The sequence below is a fragment of the Mus pahari genome, chromosome 16 (genome assembly GCF_900095145.1).
Source record: "Mus pahari chromosome 16, PAHARI_EIJ_v1.1, whole genome shotgun sequence".
Taxonomy (NCBI): Eukaryota; Metazoa; Chordata; class Mammalia; order Rodentia; family Muridae; genus Mus; species Mus pahari.
In genome coordinates this window covers 21,142,911-21,160,050 of record NC_034605.1, presented here as the reverse complement: position 1 = coordinate 21,160,050, position 17,140 = coordinate 21,142,911, and the positions used below count along the sequence as shown (strand labels likewise).

The following is a 17,140-nucleotide window of genomic DNA, read 5'->3' as shown; positions in this document are numbered from 1 at the left end:
GGCTTTCGTGGTCCATTGTAACATTAGTATTTCTTGTATTGGCATTTGTGATTTAGCGTTGATCTGTTTTTTTCAGCCTTCCTTTGTGGCAAGATTGTCATGAATTATGGAGTAAAAAGAGACGAAGACAGAAACAGATGGGCATGACTGATGATCTTTCCACAATCAAAGCCCCTAGAAAGGACCTGTCTCTGGGCTTAGATGACAGCAGAACTAACACACCCCAGGGTGTGCTGCCACCCGCACAGTTGAAATCTCAGAGCAACTCAAATGTAGCCCCTGGTCAGTAATGCTTCTTTGGCCTGTTTTGTTCACATTGCTTGGTGGCCTGTGTTGAATGTGTTTGTTCTCCTCTTAAAACATATTATGGCAAAAAGGTGAACTGGGCATTACTTTATTGTTGGTGCCAGCACAGCTCACATTACAAGCAGTCTCAGATCATGGATTTGTGGTGATTGGTCAGATTTCTTTTTCCTGTTTCTCTAGTTCAAGAGTCAAGGACATGGATGTCTTTCATTAACATTAGTCGATTTAGTTCAGTGTTTGTTTAAGGCACAGAAAACACAGAGATAGCCAAAACTGCAAAAGGAATTTTTTATCCCATTGATGGATCATTCTTACTAAGACTGTATTTTAAAAGATTGAAATCTGTTATTTAGACCTAGTTGTTTCTTTTTTGTATTAATATCTATCTACCTGTCTGTCTAGAGATAGGGTCTCAATTTGTAGCCCTAATTGTTGTAGAACTCTCTCTATAAGTAGTTTGGTATCAAACTGACAACCACCCACCCATCTTTGCCCCGCCCCCCCCAAGGGCTGAGTTTAAAGATGTGTGCCACTAAGTTTGGCTAGTTGACAGCTTTTAAAAATTTGAGTTTCAGTTTTCCTGAAGAACTGAGTATTGGAGGAAGAAAATTAACTTGTGTCTTACTGGTAGTGAGTTGATACGCAATATGTATGTTTGTGTAGGTCTCTCTAACTGAAAATGTTTTAACGTTTTTTAAAGAAAGTAATCTGAATAAAAAGACTTTTATTATAGTATGTATAATATTAGTTTTAATTTCTAAAAAGTTATTTGCACAGTTAACTTCATTTTTATAGTGGGATAGCATAATAAAGAATTCAGAGACTGCATTCAGAATTAAATTTCAGAATCCAGGATCTTGGCAAATTATCCACTTTTAGGATAATGGATATTATTGTCTTATAAAGTGGCTGGGAGGATAAAGGCCACAAATGCTTAGAGAGTGCTGGCACTGTTAGCAGTTGCCATTGTTCATTTCTCTCATAAAGTGATAGCTCATGGTTAAATCTGCATGGCTCTGGTGGTAGTCTTTTTCTTTTGAAAAATAAATTCCTGGCTGGACGTGGTGGCACACGTCTTTAATCCCAGCACTCAGGAGGCAGAGGCAGCGGATTTCTGAGTTCGAGGACAGCCAGGGCTACACAGAGAAACCCTGTCTCGAAAAACCAAAAATAAAAATAAATAAATAAATAAAATAAAATTCCTAAAGATGAATTACCCAAAATAGAATGTAGTTTTAATGTCTGTCTTGACTTGTAGTTAGATTTTGAATGTCATGACAGTCAGTAGACTGAAGTGCTCATTCACGCTTTCATAACTCTTCCTCAAGTGGAATTCTAATATTGTGTAATGAAGAGGTTATGGGGGTTGGGAAAACTGTGAATTATGGCAGTTCTAATCAATACATTTTGTCTTTAGTAATAACAGGCCCTGGACAGCCGTTAAACCACAGTGAATTGGCAATTCTTCTAAACCTACTACAATCTAAATCAAGTGTTAATATGGCTGATTTTGTCCAAGTGTTGAACATTAAGGTAAACTCTGAGACTCAACAGCAGCTAAATAAAATAAACCTTCCTGCTGGAATTTTGGCAACAGGTGAAAAACAGACAGATCCATCAACACCACAACAGGAGTCTTCAAAATCATTGGGAGGAGTTCAGCCTTCACAGACCATCCAGCCTAAAGTGGAAACTGATGCTGCCCAGGCTGCTGTGCAGAGTGCATTTGCAGTCCTCTTGACTCAGTTAATAAAGGCCCAACAGTCAAAACAGAAAGATGCCATGCTAGAGGAGAGGGAAAATGGATCAGGACATGAAGCTCCATTACAACTCAGGCCACCTCCAGAACCCAGCACTCCTGGATCTGGTGAGTGATTGGCTCAGAGCTGTTGCTATATATGGCTTTGACTGCTCAGTGACAGTTGCTAAAGACATTCTCAGGTCACTTGTGAGAAGTGGTTCTCTATTCTGTTTACTTCCTGGAGTAGATTGTTTAGAAAATTGTCCGTGTATGATATTATCCATTATGAATATTATACTTTTTTTCCTAAGGTAAATTTACAATAACTCTATTCTTAGTACAAAAGGATAAATGTTGTGTCTGTAGTAGAAACTTGCTCTTCAAGCATTAAGTATGACTGTCTGGAGTTGAATGGTGTATTTCTTTAATAATTTAAATAGTAGTGGGTAACATGAGCGCTTGTGAGATATCCTTTGGTATTTTGTCAAAGGTGGAATGTATGACCGTTCTGAATATTTCATTTTCCATGGTAACTTTTGACACTTTCTTGGTTTTATTTTACTTAGGGCAAGATGACCTCATCCAGCACCAAGACAGGAGGATATTGGAGCTGACACCAGAACCAGAACGGCCTCGAATTCTGCCTCCTGATCAACGACCTCCTGAACCTCCTGAACCACCACCAGTTACTGAGGAGGACCTGGATTATCGGACAGAAAACCAGCATGTTCCTACCACTAGTTCTTCATTAACTGACCCACATGCTGGAGTGAAGGCAGCCCTCTTACAGCTGCTTGCTCAGCATCAGCCCCAGGATGATCCCAAAAGAGAAGGTGGTATTGATTATCCCACAGGAGACACATATGTGCCCAGTTCAGACTACAAGGACAACTTTGGATCTTCTTTCTCTGCCGCTCCTTACGTTAGCAGCGATGGTCTAGGAAGTAGCTCCGCTGCTACACCATTGGAAGCACGTAGTTTCATTGGAAACTCAGATATTCAGTCTCTGGATAACTACAGTACTGCTTCATCTCACTCTGGTGGTCCACCTCAAACTTCTTCTGCCTTTACTGAGTCGTTTCCCAGTTCAGTAGCTGGATATGGAGACATTTACCTCAATGCTGGTCCCATGTTGTTTAGTGGAGACAAGGACCATAGATTTGAATATAGCCATGGTCCTATCACAGTCCTCACAAACAGCAATGACCCTTCCACAGGGCCAGAGAGTACTCATCCCTTGCCAGCAAAGATGCACAACTATAACTACGGTGGTAACTTACAGGAAAATCCAGGTGGCCCTAGCCTCATGCATGGACAGACCTGGACTTCTCCTGCCCAAGGACCTGGATACTCACAAGGATACAGAGGACACATTAGCACATCAGCTGGCAGAGGTCGAGGCAGAGGGTTGCCATACTGAGTATCTGTTTTTCCTCAGGCACATCATTTTTATCTGGAAAGACTTTTCTAGCTGCAATTTCAGGCAGCAATCCAAGAGACTTGAATAATATTAATTCAACAACAGCTTTATTTTTATGTGGAAAGGGTCTTGCATACAATAGTGAAAAAAACAAAACAACAAAAAAAAATCTTTGCTTAAATTCATGCTGTTCTTAAAACTAGCTCTATTGATTGTACATCGTCACAGATTTTAGTTAACAATTTTATTTTGTATTCTTGCAGTTTTAAGTGGATGCTAACATTAGGGACATAATGTTTTTATGGCCCTGTTGCAGATCTTCTGAACTATGCACACTTGTGCTTTTTTTTGTAAGTTTGGACCAACTTTTATGTAAACAACCTCCCCCTTCCCTCACCCCTCCAGTTTTACAACAATCAGAAAGGGCACTGATTTATTTGGTATTTTCTTTTTACAAAGCTACCTTTAGTCAAAGGTCACTGTCAGTCTTTGCACCTGCTTTCAGTGTTATTGTGAAAGGTGTACTTTGTGCTCATTTCAGAAAATAAAACACAACCTTTCTCTTGATGCAAGTTTTATATAAAAAAAATGGTCAACATTATTTTTGTTTTGTTTTTTTCAGGTTACCATAACACAGGAAAATTCACTCAAATGTAATAGTGGTTTTTATATGAAAACTATGGGTAGGGTGGGGAGGGGTTGAGTAAGTGCCTTAACAGGTAAGCTTAAGGTCTGCGGATGAAATTAGCCTTCACACCACTGTCTTTCTAAGGGAGTCTGCACTGTGCTGAAGGGGCAGGGAGCTTCTCCGCTTTTAGGAGTTGCTTGGTCAGTTGTTAGGTCCATTCCCTCTGCCTGTCACACTGTCCTTTTCTGCCTGTCTTTTGGCTGTGTTAACTTTCACTGTTACCTTCTCTTGGTAGGGATGTAAGAGGAAAAGAAAGGGAGAACTCAGAACCTTTTGTTACTTCTGGGAAGTACTAAACATTTTTTTTGAACAATTAAGTGGTTGAAAGGTAGCTGAGTGAGAATTTTAGAGTTCTCCTTTCTTTCTGGCTGCCATACTGACCCAGTTTCTATTTGGAGGGCAGGAGTTTTGTAGCAAGTATGTATGATTCATAAAATAAACACATATGATACATAATAAATGTATTAAAGTCCACAGAAGGAGGGTGGTAAACACCATAAGTTATATAATTTTAAGAAAATGTCAACTTAAGCAGAAACATGTCCTAGATTTAATTTAGTAAAGCAAACAGAAAACCTTCCCTCTTCCTTTCAGTTTTGTGAGATTGACTCTAACTTCTGCCGGGTTAGAGCAGTGCTGTTCAATTAGAATCAACCAAGAAAGAACAACTCTAATGCTGTCAAATCTCACTGTGTTATACGTTCACACAAAAAAACTATATTTCTGGAAAGGAACCAAAGGTAAATAGCCAGCATCTCCTTCATCATTAATAGATTACAGACTTTGGGAAACAGTGTGCCAACTGACAATTGCAATTGTTCTAGTACTTTTTCCATTGGAATATTAAATAGGGAAGAATTGTTATGGAAAGCCAGTTTAGCTTCATGCCCATTATATGATTTGTGACCCTGCATTTACAAACATTCAGGAAACATTATTGTTTGTTGACAGAATATTTTAAAGATAATTTTCTAGTTTATGCCTATTAAAAATGAGTTTTCAGTTGACCATTTTATTTTTTGATGGTATTTTGTTGGTGAAAGAAAAAAATTAATGGAAGAAAAAATATTTTACTTTTATTTGAATACAGAGTACTAACAACTTAATAAAACAGTAGAGGAAGTGAAGAAATGTTTTGAAATTTAGCAAAATAAGAGTATTCAAGTCTGAAATTTTAATATGGTGAGTCCTAGAGCTTTAGACTTTCCTATAAGTGACAGTATCTAAATTATTAGTCACATTTGGTACATCTGCTGGCCATAAGCAGCTAACCTAAAATTGAAACTATTTATGTGACATGAATAGTCTGTGTTTTAAAAATTAAATATTTTATATAAAATTGACTTGTGTTTGGATAGTTTTTCTAATTAAACATTTCAGATATATATCCATGTTGGGAGAGTGGCTGGGAAGTCAGGGAAATTATTGGCTTTGAAATAGAAAATTGGAATTATTTCTTCTAATAATGTGTGTTTTCTAAGACCGTGTAACTATATCCTATGTTTAAGAAAAGGGGATGCCAATTAAACCATAGTAAAGAGAGGCCAGTGATTGCAGGACAGTCCAGACTCAGGATGGTGTTACATGAAAAGATGTCTCACAACGTGTTGACACATCAATGAAGTATTAATCAGTGCTGAGAGGTGGTAATTCAGTTTGGTGAGTTTGGTTTAAGAACAGAACTGCGAAATCACTAGTTAACTTAAAGTCTGTATTTTGAGTAAGATTTAAAGTAATAAAATTCTAAGTGGGTAGAATCAAGTCACATTGCAGATAAGAAAATGAACATAAGATTGACCTATGAAAAAACAGTCTTCCTATGAAGTTTTTTTTTTTTCCTTCTTTTTCTTCTTGAGACAGGGTTTCTCTGTATAGCCCTGGCTGTCCTGGAACTCACTTTACAGACCAGGCTGGCCTCGAACTCAGAAATCCGCCTGCCTCTGCCTCCTGAGTGCTGGGATTAAAGGCGTGCGCCACCACGCCCAGCTCCCCTATGAAGTTTTTATGCCTCACAGTTTTTCCTGCATGAAAAATGCGGTACGTCTCAAATCTTTGTTACCTGTTGGTAAACTGAAAATTTAAAGGAATAATTCTAGGGAGTTAATTGATGAAGTGGTTTGTGGGATGTGATAGTTTAACAGCTTCCGCTTCTGTTAGCAAATACATACTCAGTGACTTATCAACGAGGGTATTTAACCACATATAGATGAGGCTGGCAGAATTTCTTGTTTGTTAATGTCTAGCTTGTCTATTCAAACAAATGTTTGCATATTCTATGCTTAAGTGAATATAAATGGAAATTTGAACGGAGAAATAAGGCTCCATGAGGAAACAAAACCAGAGAATTCACCAATGGAAACAAACTTACTTAAATATTGTTAGTTCATAAGAATTACAAAGGTTTGAGAGAAACGTGTTTGTCTGTGAGGTTTTGGTGAATTTGTTATGAGTCCACTCCTGCTCTGATTATTTTTCACACTAGGTGGTTGTTTGAAGTGGAACTTAAATATAGGTTTGAATATACTGTCTGGGATATGGCTTTGGTATTTTAAAGCTGAACCAGACCTACTTGTAACCCCAAATGGAATGATTAACCCCCACAGTACAGCTGAAGAAAGGTTTAGAGATTGCCCCGATTTGTTTTTGATAGCTGGATTGCTTATGTGGTTTTTGTACACNACATGTAATTCTGCAGTAAACACTTTTAAAATTTTATTGCTTTTTCTTGGGTCTTCATGTAGCTCAGGCTGGCCTTGTACTCACTGGCTCCTAATTCTCCCAACTGTTAGGATTACAGGGACCTATTACCATGCCTATGCAATACCAACTTATGACTAGGAAAACTGTTAATAATTTGGACTAATAGTAACTTTTCAAGGGCTAGAGCTAGCTCAGTGAATATTTGCCTAGCATGTATAACACCCAGGTTTAATCCCTAACACACTCAAAAATCCTAAAAACTTGTATGCCAGGCACACTGCATTCCTAACACTTGAGAGGCAGAGGCAAGAAGTTTGAGGCTAGGGTGTTTTACCTATTGAGATTGGAGGCCAGCCAGAGTTAGTGACACCTGTTTGAACAAGCAAAAACAAGAAAAGCCTGTTTCTGACTATAGAAAAAAACAGAAAAAAATTCACTTAGGAAACAAGAAGGTGGCAGCAGATGCATTTCATATTTGCAGTTACTAAAAGGTGCTTGTGTATTTTCTACAGGCCACATTCAGTAATTGTGAGACCAAGTCATTAAAATGTCATTTCCGGTTAGCACCGTATTCAGATAGTTCTCTCATTAGAAATCATTTTATAAGCCTGCCATTTACCAAAGGCCTTCTCCAGCGATTTTTCTTAGATTACTAGAAGTTACTAATAGTAAGCTATTTCATGGTCACCTGAAGATGGAAGCAAACAAAATTTTGATCATAGTAGTAAGGGTATACTATAGGTCTCAACTCACTGTAAGTTTCTAGTTCTCATTCTATTAAAATGGGGACACGCAGTAAATCATCTCTTACCGCCCCCCACCGCATCAGCTTGTTATAAGGTAGAAGACTTATTTATTATTACATGTAAGTACCCTCTAGCTGACTCAGACACACCAGAAGAGGGCATCAGATCTTATTACCGGTGGTTGTGAGCCACCATGTACCATGTGGTTGCTGGGATTTGAACTTAGGACCTTCGGAAGTGCAATCAGTGTTCTTACCCGCTGAGCCATCTCACCAGCCCCAAGGTATTACATTCTTTTGCAAGAATTTTAAAATGTTATCATACATCGGGTTTAATGTAAAGACCATTTGTTTTTAAGAGGGGAAAAGAAAAGTGGCATTTGATAGTCAATAAATAAGCTTCTGTAAGAATTCCAGGGCACCTTTAAAGTTGTATTTTCTTTTGTGTATATTCAAAGCAGACTCTTTAGAAAAGGCCACTCATGATTTACTGTGCCATGTATTATTTTTTGTGTGGTGATGGGGAAGGGTGTTGGTTGTTGCACAAAGCTTAGAACTTTATGCTTTCCCCTTTCATAGAGTTGTCTTTAGGAGTAAGAACACAGAAAGGGGTTTTTGGGTTTTTTTTTATGTTTGTAAGGTGACAGTCTTTTAAATTTGTGTTTCTTTAATTACTAGTGAATTTCATTACTTTATTTGGTAGTCTGACTTGTCTAAAGTTTTATTTCTATCGTTTTGAAGGTAGCCCTTGGTGACCTATGTGTCTTCCAAAGTACCTGTCTTTGGATGTCTTGTTATACAAAATTTTGAATGTTTTCTGTAGTTAATAATCTTTTCCTTGTGGTTTGTCTTTAGAGACTCTTGGTATTCCAGGAGTATATATGGAGTTCTGTTTCTACCCATACCTAGAATTTATTTTGTTAGATACAGTGAGGCAATGATTCAGTTTGATGTCTATTTCTGAAGCCTATACTTAGTTATATCAACAGCATCTGTTGACCAGTTTGTTCTCTCCTACTTTTAAATATCTCCTGAGGTTTCTGTGATGTCCCATCTTGATATTTCTGTCCTGTGTGCATGTTATTTTTTTAGACTGTGTACATGTTTTTGTTTTTAGACTGGACGTTGAATTCAGAGGCCTGCACATTAGGAAAGTGCTTTTCATGGAACTTGTGTTTGGGTTTTTTATTATTATATTTCCACTTCTTAGCAAAATCCAAAACCTGTTTGGATAATTTGTTACAGGACAGAGCTTCAAAACTTTACTAGCTAGGGATATAGCGTATTTGATGGAGCATACCTGAAGCTCCAGCTTTGATCCTGATCTCTGGCATGAAATGTATGTGGTGGTGCACAACTATAACCTTAGTGTTTGTTAGGTGGAGGCAGGAGGATCAGAAGTTCAGTGTTACCCAGCAACACTTTGAGTTCCTGAGGCCATCTTGGGCTACATAAAGACTGCATTTAAGCAAAACAAAGAGAACTTTAAATTTCTCACCTTTTCTGTTTTCTGTTCCTGTCTCTCCATGTCATTTTACCCATTAGCCATTTTAGTTGAAAATATACTTAGTCAAACTTTGTTAAGGTGAGCTTGGCATTTAGAAGGTAAGATGGTATTTTGTTACGTTCCTTGTAAATTGCAAATTTTTATTTGTTGTTCAGTATACTAATTTTTTTTTCAGATTGTATTTTGTTGCTTTTAGAAATGACTTGTAAGTATTGTGAGGTTTTGGGTATTAGCACATGGGTGCAGGTGCCCACAGAGGCCAGCTGTTGGATTGCCTTGGAGGTACAGGCAGTTGTGAGCTTCCCAGTTGTGAGCTGTCTGGTGTTAGTGTTGGGAATAAAATTTGGGTCCTCTGCAAGAGTAGTACTTATTCATAACCACTGATCATCTCCCCAGGCCCATTATTGTAACATTTTAAGCATGACTCTTTATAGGAAAGTGACTATTTAAAAATAAAAATCTAGCCATATTGCCTAGTTATTTTAATAGTTTATAGAGTTGATTTATCTTTTCTGATTTTATGAATGTCTAACTTTTTTAGAGTTTTAGACTTCATGGATAAACAGATTAGGGATGAACTACTTAATGTGTTAGTAATAGGATCAGATTAAAAATTTTAACTATGTTCATATAGATTCTCTCCTTTAATATACACTACATGTCCTAATAGATAACAACTAATAAGATATAAGCCATCCATTTAAAAATTTAATATTGCTATGTACTATTGACTAAATACTTAGGATTCTGTATCTGTGTTTAACTCAGCCAGGCATTGATTAGCATGTTCATTGACAGAATAACAACTGGAAAGCTGTTTTATTTAAACTATATGTCCCAAGAATTAACTGTTGATTAAAGAAGTTAAAGCCGCTTTATTTCTAACTTGACAATCTTGTTTCCTTGAAAGTAATTCTTTTAGTTTTCCTCTTTCCATGTGTATTCTTCACTTGGGCAGGGTTCTGTTTCTAACCTAAATCTTGGGAAATTTTCCTTTTCTGAAAATTTATATATTCTGCAATGTATCTGAATGAACATTTAGCATCATGAGGATACACTTAATATCTGTTTTTAAGCATATTATTAATATCCTCTGGGGTGTTTTAGGGGTAGATCTATTCTTTCTTGTTCTTTTAAGTTGTGTTTGCCCAGGCTACTCTTGAACTATAAGCTCCAATAACCCTAACTTAAACTCTAGGTGAGCTGGGACTTCTTGTTTGTCATTTTTTTTTCCTTGTTCTTATTTTCTTTGTTAAATTCCCCATTCTGCTTCCATTCTCTCGCTATAAACTATTCTATCTATAGTTTATTTTCTAAGTATTCCACTATTTGGTTTTGGTGTTTATTCAATTTCATATTTCCTACTTTGTTGAGTAATAATTCTATTCAACTTTGAAAGGGGGCATTTTAATGTTTAAAACCACTGATTACTTCTTTGACTTGATCATATTGTTTAAAATTACTGTATTTTCACTTGTTCATTTCTAAAACACTGGTGAGATCCCCTGTATTTTTGTTTTCTGTTTCCCTTATATATTCATATATACTAAGTTATTGGGCACATAAATGTTTATAGTATCTATTCACCATTTAAACATGAATTATAGATTCTGTTTTAGTATGCCCCTATTACTGGTCTTCTGTTTGGTTTGTGCTGTCCGCCAAGTTGTTTTGAGACTAGGTCTATATGGGCAGGAATGGTCTTGTACACAGTGATCTTACTGTGTCAAGCCTCCCATGTGCTGGGATTATTTGTGCCACATGCCTTGACACTCCATCTTTTTGTGTATCTATGGTTACTGCTTTAAAATATATTTTATTTTTTTTAACTCTGTGTGACTCTTTGTGGATATGTGAATGTGAATGCAAGTGCCAGTGTCTTAGAAGAAGGCACCTTGGAGCTGGAATCACAAGGTGCTGGGAACAAAGCTTGGATCCTAAGAGCAGTATGTGCTCAGACTACTGAACTCTCAATCACCTTTGTTTTGTTTAAATCTTTTCTGAGATTATTTTCAAATTATATTTTAGTGCCTTCTGTTGACATCAAATTTAAAAATTTTAACAGATTTTTCCAGCTACATTTTCCTTTTTGAAATGTAATTTTTGTTGGTGCTAAAAACTGAACTTGGCCTTGTGAATGCTAATGAAGTATTCTGTCACTGAGAGAAGTTCATCTATCTTGAGTGAATGACATAAAGAATAAAAAATGTATTTTTTGAGCCTGGAAGTGATGGTGCAAACCTTTAGTCCCAGCATTTGGAAGGCAGAGACAGACAGATCTAAGTTCAAGGCCAGCCAGGTCTACAATGCGAGTTTCAGGACAGCCAGGACTACACAAAAAAACTGACGCTATAAACAGACAAAAAATATTGCATAGGATACTATATAAAAAATTAAATATATCCACTTTTATTACAGCATACTTGCTCCCCATTCATTTTGTAGTAAAATTCACAAGTTTTAGAAACAATTTTTAAACAGATGTTTCTGTTCTTATATACCTTTAGCCATTTCTAGAACAATTCTGCAGTTATATTTAGGGTGGAATATTAAATAAGCTTCTTTAAGTTCAAGAATGGGTTTTGCTATTCATATAACCAACATTTTGTAGCAAGTTTGTTACACAAGAAAGAAAAATGGCAAGGAGGAGGAAAGAGTGGTGTTTAGTGCCAGATAGGACTGTAAGACAAATAGGAGTCAGAGAGTCAGAACTGTTAGCATTATAGAAAACTTACTGAGTTACCAGAAACATGCAAAAGACCAAGCAACCATGAATGAGATCTCTACGAGCAGTTTGCTTTCTGTGGGTTGGTAAGATGGCTCAGTACACAGACACACTTGTCACGAAGCCTGATTTGAGATCTATGGAAGCACAGGAGGGAGAGTGCCAACTCCTACATGGTGTCCTCCAACCCCCCACACGTGCACACAAGTTAACTTAAACTCAGCATAATTTACTGTTACTATGGGAAAAACTGAAATGATTATCTATTTCAGTAGGGCAAAACATTAAGATACTAAACAAAAAAAGAATGCATTTTGACCAAGCAATTCCTGTGGACCATCCCTGTACTGATACATGTATTATTCATTCATTAAGTGAAAAATACAAATGTGACTCAGTTACAATTCCTGTTGCTGTGATGATAATCTGGCAAAAGCAATTTCAGAAAAGATTCATTTGGGCTTAGAATTTAGGGTGGAGTCCATCATGGCAGAGAAGTCAGGAAGCAGGGACTCAAAAGAGCTGGTCACACTTCATCTATGGGAAGAAAGCAATGTATTCTTGTGTCCAGTAACGAACCGCTTTTTATAAAAGAGGATTTTTGCATAGGAAATTGTACCACTGAAGAGAACAAGTCTACCCACCACAATGAACCCAATCAAGATAATTTCCCATAGCCATGCCCAGAGGCCCATCCCCCAAGCGATTCTAGATCTCATCAAATTGGCATTTGGTTGTAACCATGACAACATATTAAATAATTCATCTGTGAGAGAAATACAGTAAATATAAAGTAGCATAACCCCATTTAACTAGGCAGAGTGTCTACCATACAGAATGCCTTTGATCTGTTGGGGGGACAGGGCGGGCCTTACACATGCATAAAGAGATTTGAAAATTCAAAACTATCATTAGTAATCAACTAGCAAAATGATTAAATACTAGCTTTACCATTTATTAATCTGTACATGGCCTTAGGCAGTTTATTGCAACTGTATTTCTTAAAATTTTATTAGAAAAATGGCCGTAAAATCTTTATTTTGTTCTGAGGACTAAGTTTGTTATAGTGTCTAGTGTAAAGTGACATTTTTTTGATGCCCTTCAGAAAAAAGATCTGTATATGAGAGTGGGTAAGGAATCTTGTTTCTTTCTTGTTGATAATTTTTATTTTAATTAAAACATTTTTAGTTTAGAAGATGTAGAGTTCTCAATATTCATTATTGAGGCTTTCTTTAGAGTATAAATCTTTTAAATACTTTCCAAGTTCTATCTTATTCTGAAAGAGATCAATGGAGAACACTAGAGTGAATGTAGCCTGTGTATTTCCTGTCATTTCAACACTGGTTTTTACCCTTTATCCTCGACTGGGAGAGCTAGTTATCTAGTTGTGTATTTGCTGGGAGGAACCAGTATAAATGCTGCAGTATTAGAACCTTTTTGCCACGGTGGTTTTCTCAGGCTGTATAAATGCTGCAGTACTAGAACTTTTCTGCCACAGTGGCTTTCTCTGGCTGTAAAAAATGCTCCAGTATTAGACCTTTTGCCACAGTGATTTTCTCGGGCTGTATAAATGCTGCAGAATTAGACCCTTTTTGCCACAGTGGTTTTCTCAGGCTGTATAAATGCTGCTGCAGTATTAGACCCTTTCTGCCACAGGGGTTTTCTCAGGCTGTTTGCATGTTTCCTCCCTGAAGAATACCTATCATAAGCCGGTTTTATTTCTACGTAATTAAGAATTTTAACATCCTCACCAGCAGCAGGCCTTGCTCCTGCCCAGTCAGTTCCCCTGAAATGAGTACCACCACTAACTTCTAATTTCTTAGGTTGTTTTATAATAATAGAGCTAGATTGTGCTTTCTCAATACCTTCAATAAATTGGATTAAAAATATACACAGGTGTGCTGGAGAGATGGCTCAGGAGTTTAGAGCACTGACTGCTCTTCCAAAGGTTCTGAGTTCAATTCCTAGCACCCACATGGTAGCTCACAACCATTTGTAATGAGATGTGATGTGCTCTTCTGTGTGTCTCAAATCACCTACAATGTACTTATATAATATTTTTTACATACATATGCATACATTCATATTCATTTACAGGTTAAAAACTTTGAGAAAAATCTAAGTCCTATCTGTTAAAATGTCAGCATATGAAACAAATCTTTGCAATGCAGGCTGAGAATGTGGTTTATAAATTCTAATAGTTTTATATTCTTAGAGATCGAAGAAAGAAGAAACATGTCCCACCTTCTTTTGTATCCCTGTAAACCTGACACAAAAAAGTCTGGCATGGGATTTGCAGGCCAGTGTCTCTCACATGTGCACTGAAAATAAAGACCACAGAATCCAAAGCTTTAAAAGAAAACAAAAAACTCCAAGTGAGCTGATTGTTTGAAGGATAGAATCTGAATGCCATTGCACCTTTCCGTGTGGTATGTCTGAACAGAATAGTACAAAACAGTTCTTCATATTTCATCTTTGTAACCTATTAGTTACTCTCATCTTTACCAAGATCTGGTTTTTAGGCGATGGGAAACAGGCTTGGATAAGAACAAATTATTCGTAGTCCTTTAATTTTAAGAGACGCCCGATGTTAACTTCATCCCAGTTGGATCACCTATGTCTCCCACTCTGAGGACAATTCAGGTGTTCGTACTTTTTCTTCCTTTTTTCTTCTTTTTTTAAAAGACATTCTCATGTAGCCCAGGTTGCCCTTGAATTCATGATGTAGCTGAGTACAACCTTAGACTTTATTCTCCTGCCTCCACTTCCTGAGTAGGGAGTAGATTCAGATCAAGGGTTTTCTTTTTCCTTCATTTTAGTCAAGTAGTTTACTAACTGAGTGATGCTGTTTTCCCCAGCTAGATAATCTAGCTTTTTAAAAATGGAAAATTTCCACTTGGAGTATAGGTAACAGTCAGAAAAGACTTCTGCTTCTAGCCAGGCCACCTTCAAATGGACAGTTTTCTTGTGGATATCAAGAAACAGCCAATCTATTCTGGCATTTCAACGTTTCCCCTTCACTTCCCTTATTATCGACTTTGTATAGGAACAGGGCTAGTAGCTTAATGTGTAAGGTAGCAATGTGGCCAAACACAAAGATCACTCCATGTTCATTCTGCAAACCTCATGCTTGAGTTTGCTATCTCTCCTCAACAAAATTCTCTATCAGGTCAGCATGTTTGGGGTTGCAAACACCAGAAAACTTAGCGAAAAATTATGCAAGAATCTCTTCTATTGCTAGAGATCAGGTTACAGATTCGGCCCATCAGGACTACTGCTTTTGGTTCAGTTCTTTTTGTAATGCTCCAACCCAGCATAGTAGCAATTCTATCAGAACAAAGCCCTTCTAGGGCAAGAATTATCCAGAAAGGAGCTACACCACCAAAACAACTGATGAAAGCAGGAATGTTATTTCCATAACTTGAGCTAAAGTAATAATGAAAGGTTACCTGTAATAATTATTAAAGCTAAAAGAAAAAAAGGACTAGAAAAACTAAGACCCATGGGACACAATAAACAGCTCCAATCAAAAAGGTGGATAGGCTAAAACCACTATCCTCACCTGAGAAAGCAAGCCAAAACATCCATCTGAGGGGTGCTCCCTTGTACAGCTCACTGCAAAAATTAAACTGGAATAAAGTACAAATGGGGAACTGGCAGATCCTGATACCATGTCAATCTAGCAGGCTACTAGAAGACAAATAGTTGACAAAAATTTCTCAAGAGTGCTGCACATGTCCACAGAAAGCCAAGCAACACGTATACATGATAAAAGATATGTAGTTACAGTGTATCACAATTTCAGAGTTGTATTTTTAAAAGATTTTAAAAATGCATCTGTTTTGTCTGCATTCATCTGCACCATGTGTATGAATGGTGCTTGATTAGTGCAGGTGGTGGCACTGGATCTCCTGGGACTGAACTTAAAAAGAGATGGTGTTAGCTGCCACATGGATGCTAGGAATCAAACTTGACTCCTCTGGAAGCCAACCAGTGCTCATAACTGCTGAGCTATGTCCAGCCCCAGAATTTCACATTTAAAGATCTCCTCCCACCCCCCAATGATTGTTTACAAAAAATCAGACTCCATGTTGATACTGGAAGCTAAAAACATGTTTTCTGCAAAATCTAAGAAAATTACTTTTTTTGCCTTAATGTGTTCAAGTGTTTGGGTTTGAGGAATCAGCTATCTTTTCTTGAAGTGTTCCCTTGGACTTCTGCTTTGGCCAAATCTTCTCTGAGGATACCAACTACTTTTAGCCTTCTCAATTGAGGGCAGTTTCCCAGCCTGTGTAAATATGGAGCCTTCAGTCTTAAGTATGTGTTTGGAATTCTTTAACTTTCAGATCACTCTTTTTTGACTCAAACTATATTAACTCACTCCTTGCTACAGTCATTTCCTGATTCATTCTTTTTCCCCTCCCCAACCCACTCAGAGGCTCCCCTTCATTTTCTTATTGTTTTCACATTCAGTCACCTTTTATGTAGTCTTTCAAAATTTTAATAGGTGCTGCTGAACGATTTCTGTAGATGGTTCAGCAGCTAAGAGCACTGGCTGTCTTCCAGAGGAGTCAAGTCTGATTCCTAGCATCCATGTGGCTCTTAGAGAAGAGTCAGGTTTGATGCTCACCCATGTACTGGCTCAGAACCATCTATAACTATGGTTTCAGGGGATCCGATGACTTCTGGCCTCCAAGGGTACCTGGCACAAATGTGATCTATAGACACACATCCAGGATAAACATGTACCACACTTAAACCAGGACTGCTATAATTACATACTTCTTGCTCACTTCTTGCTATTCCTATGTATCAAACAGACACACCAGGAGGTCATTGGGTCCCTTTGTTTCATCTTCCTTCCAATGTTGCCTATGAGTAAATATACTCTTTACCATCACATATCCTTTTATTTGACATACTGGACACAGGGGTAGCTGTATGGAGTCTCTAGAGCTCAGGCTTCACCCTGAAGATTCTGGAAACAGACTCTACTGCCTTTTCATTATTAATGCCTCCAATTCTTAAGTACTTCCAGTTGTTTCCTTAGATCTTGTTTCCCTGGATCCTCTAGACAAAGCTTAGATTCAGAATCCCCAAATATTGTTTCTGTGCCTGCATTTATTTGGCCATTGTTGGGGAAATTCTGAAGGATGCCAACTAATTTCTCCTCACAAACATTAACCTCCTATATCCTAAAGTTGCCAATGACTGTGTGTACAGTAGTTTATAAATTCTAAAACATGCACATTTTTGTATTTGTTGCTAGGGTTGCTAGGTAGAAAAACCACAATTTGGCCTAACAGCA

The 17,140-nt window shown here is 37.4% G+C and overlaps 1 protein-coding gene across 4 annotated transcripts in view; it reads left to right on the top strand.

Annotated features, from left to right (window-relative positions):
- Nucleotides 1-5,498, top strand: part of Cdk13 (cyclin dependent kinase 13) — an 89,167-nt gene extending 83,669 nt beyond the window's left edge. Inside the window, exons 12-14 of one of the 4 annotated variants that reach the window (XM_021216074.1) lie at nt 77-282; nt 1,904-2,173; nt 2,614-5,498. In XM_021216074.1, the coding sequence (XP_021071733.1) occupies nt 77-282; nt 1,904-2,173; nt 2,614-3,467 (1,330 nt within the window). In that variant the 3' untranslated portion in view covers nt 3,468-5,498. Of the gene's footprint in view, nt 1-76; nt 283-1,723; nt 2,174-2,613 lie in introns of all 4 variants that reach the window. The other 3 variants (XM_021216073.1, XM_029547539.1, XM_029547538.1) reach the window with 3 other exon arrangements.
- Nucleotides 5,499-17,140: the final 11,642 nt, after the last annotated feature.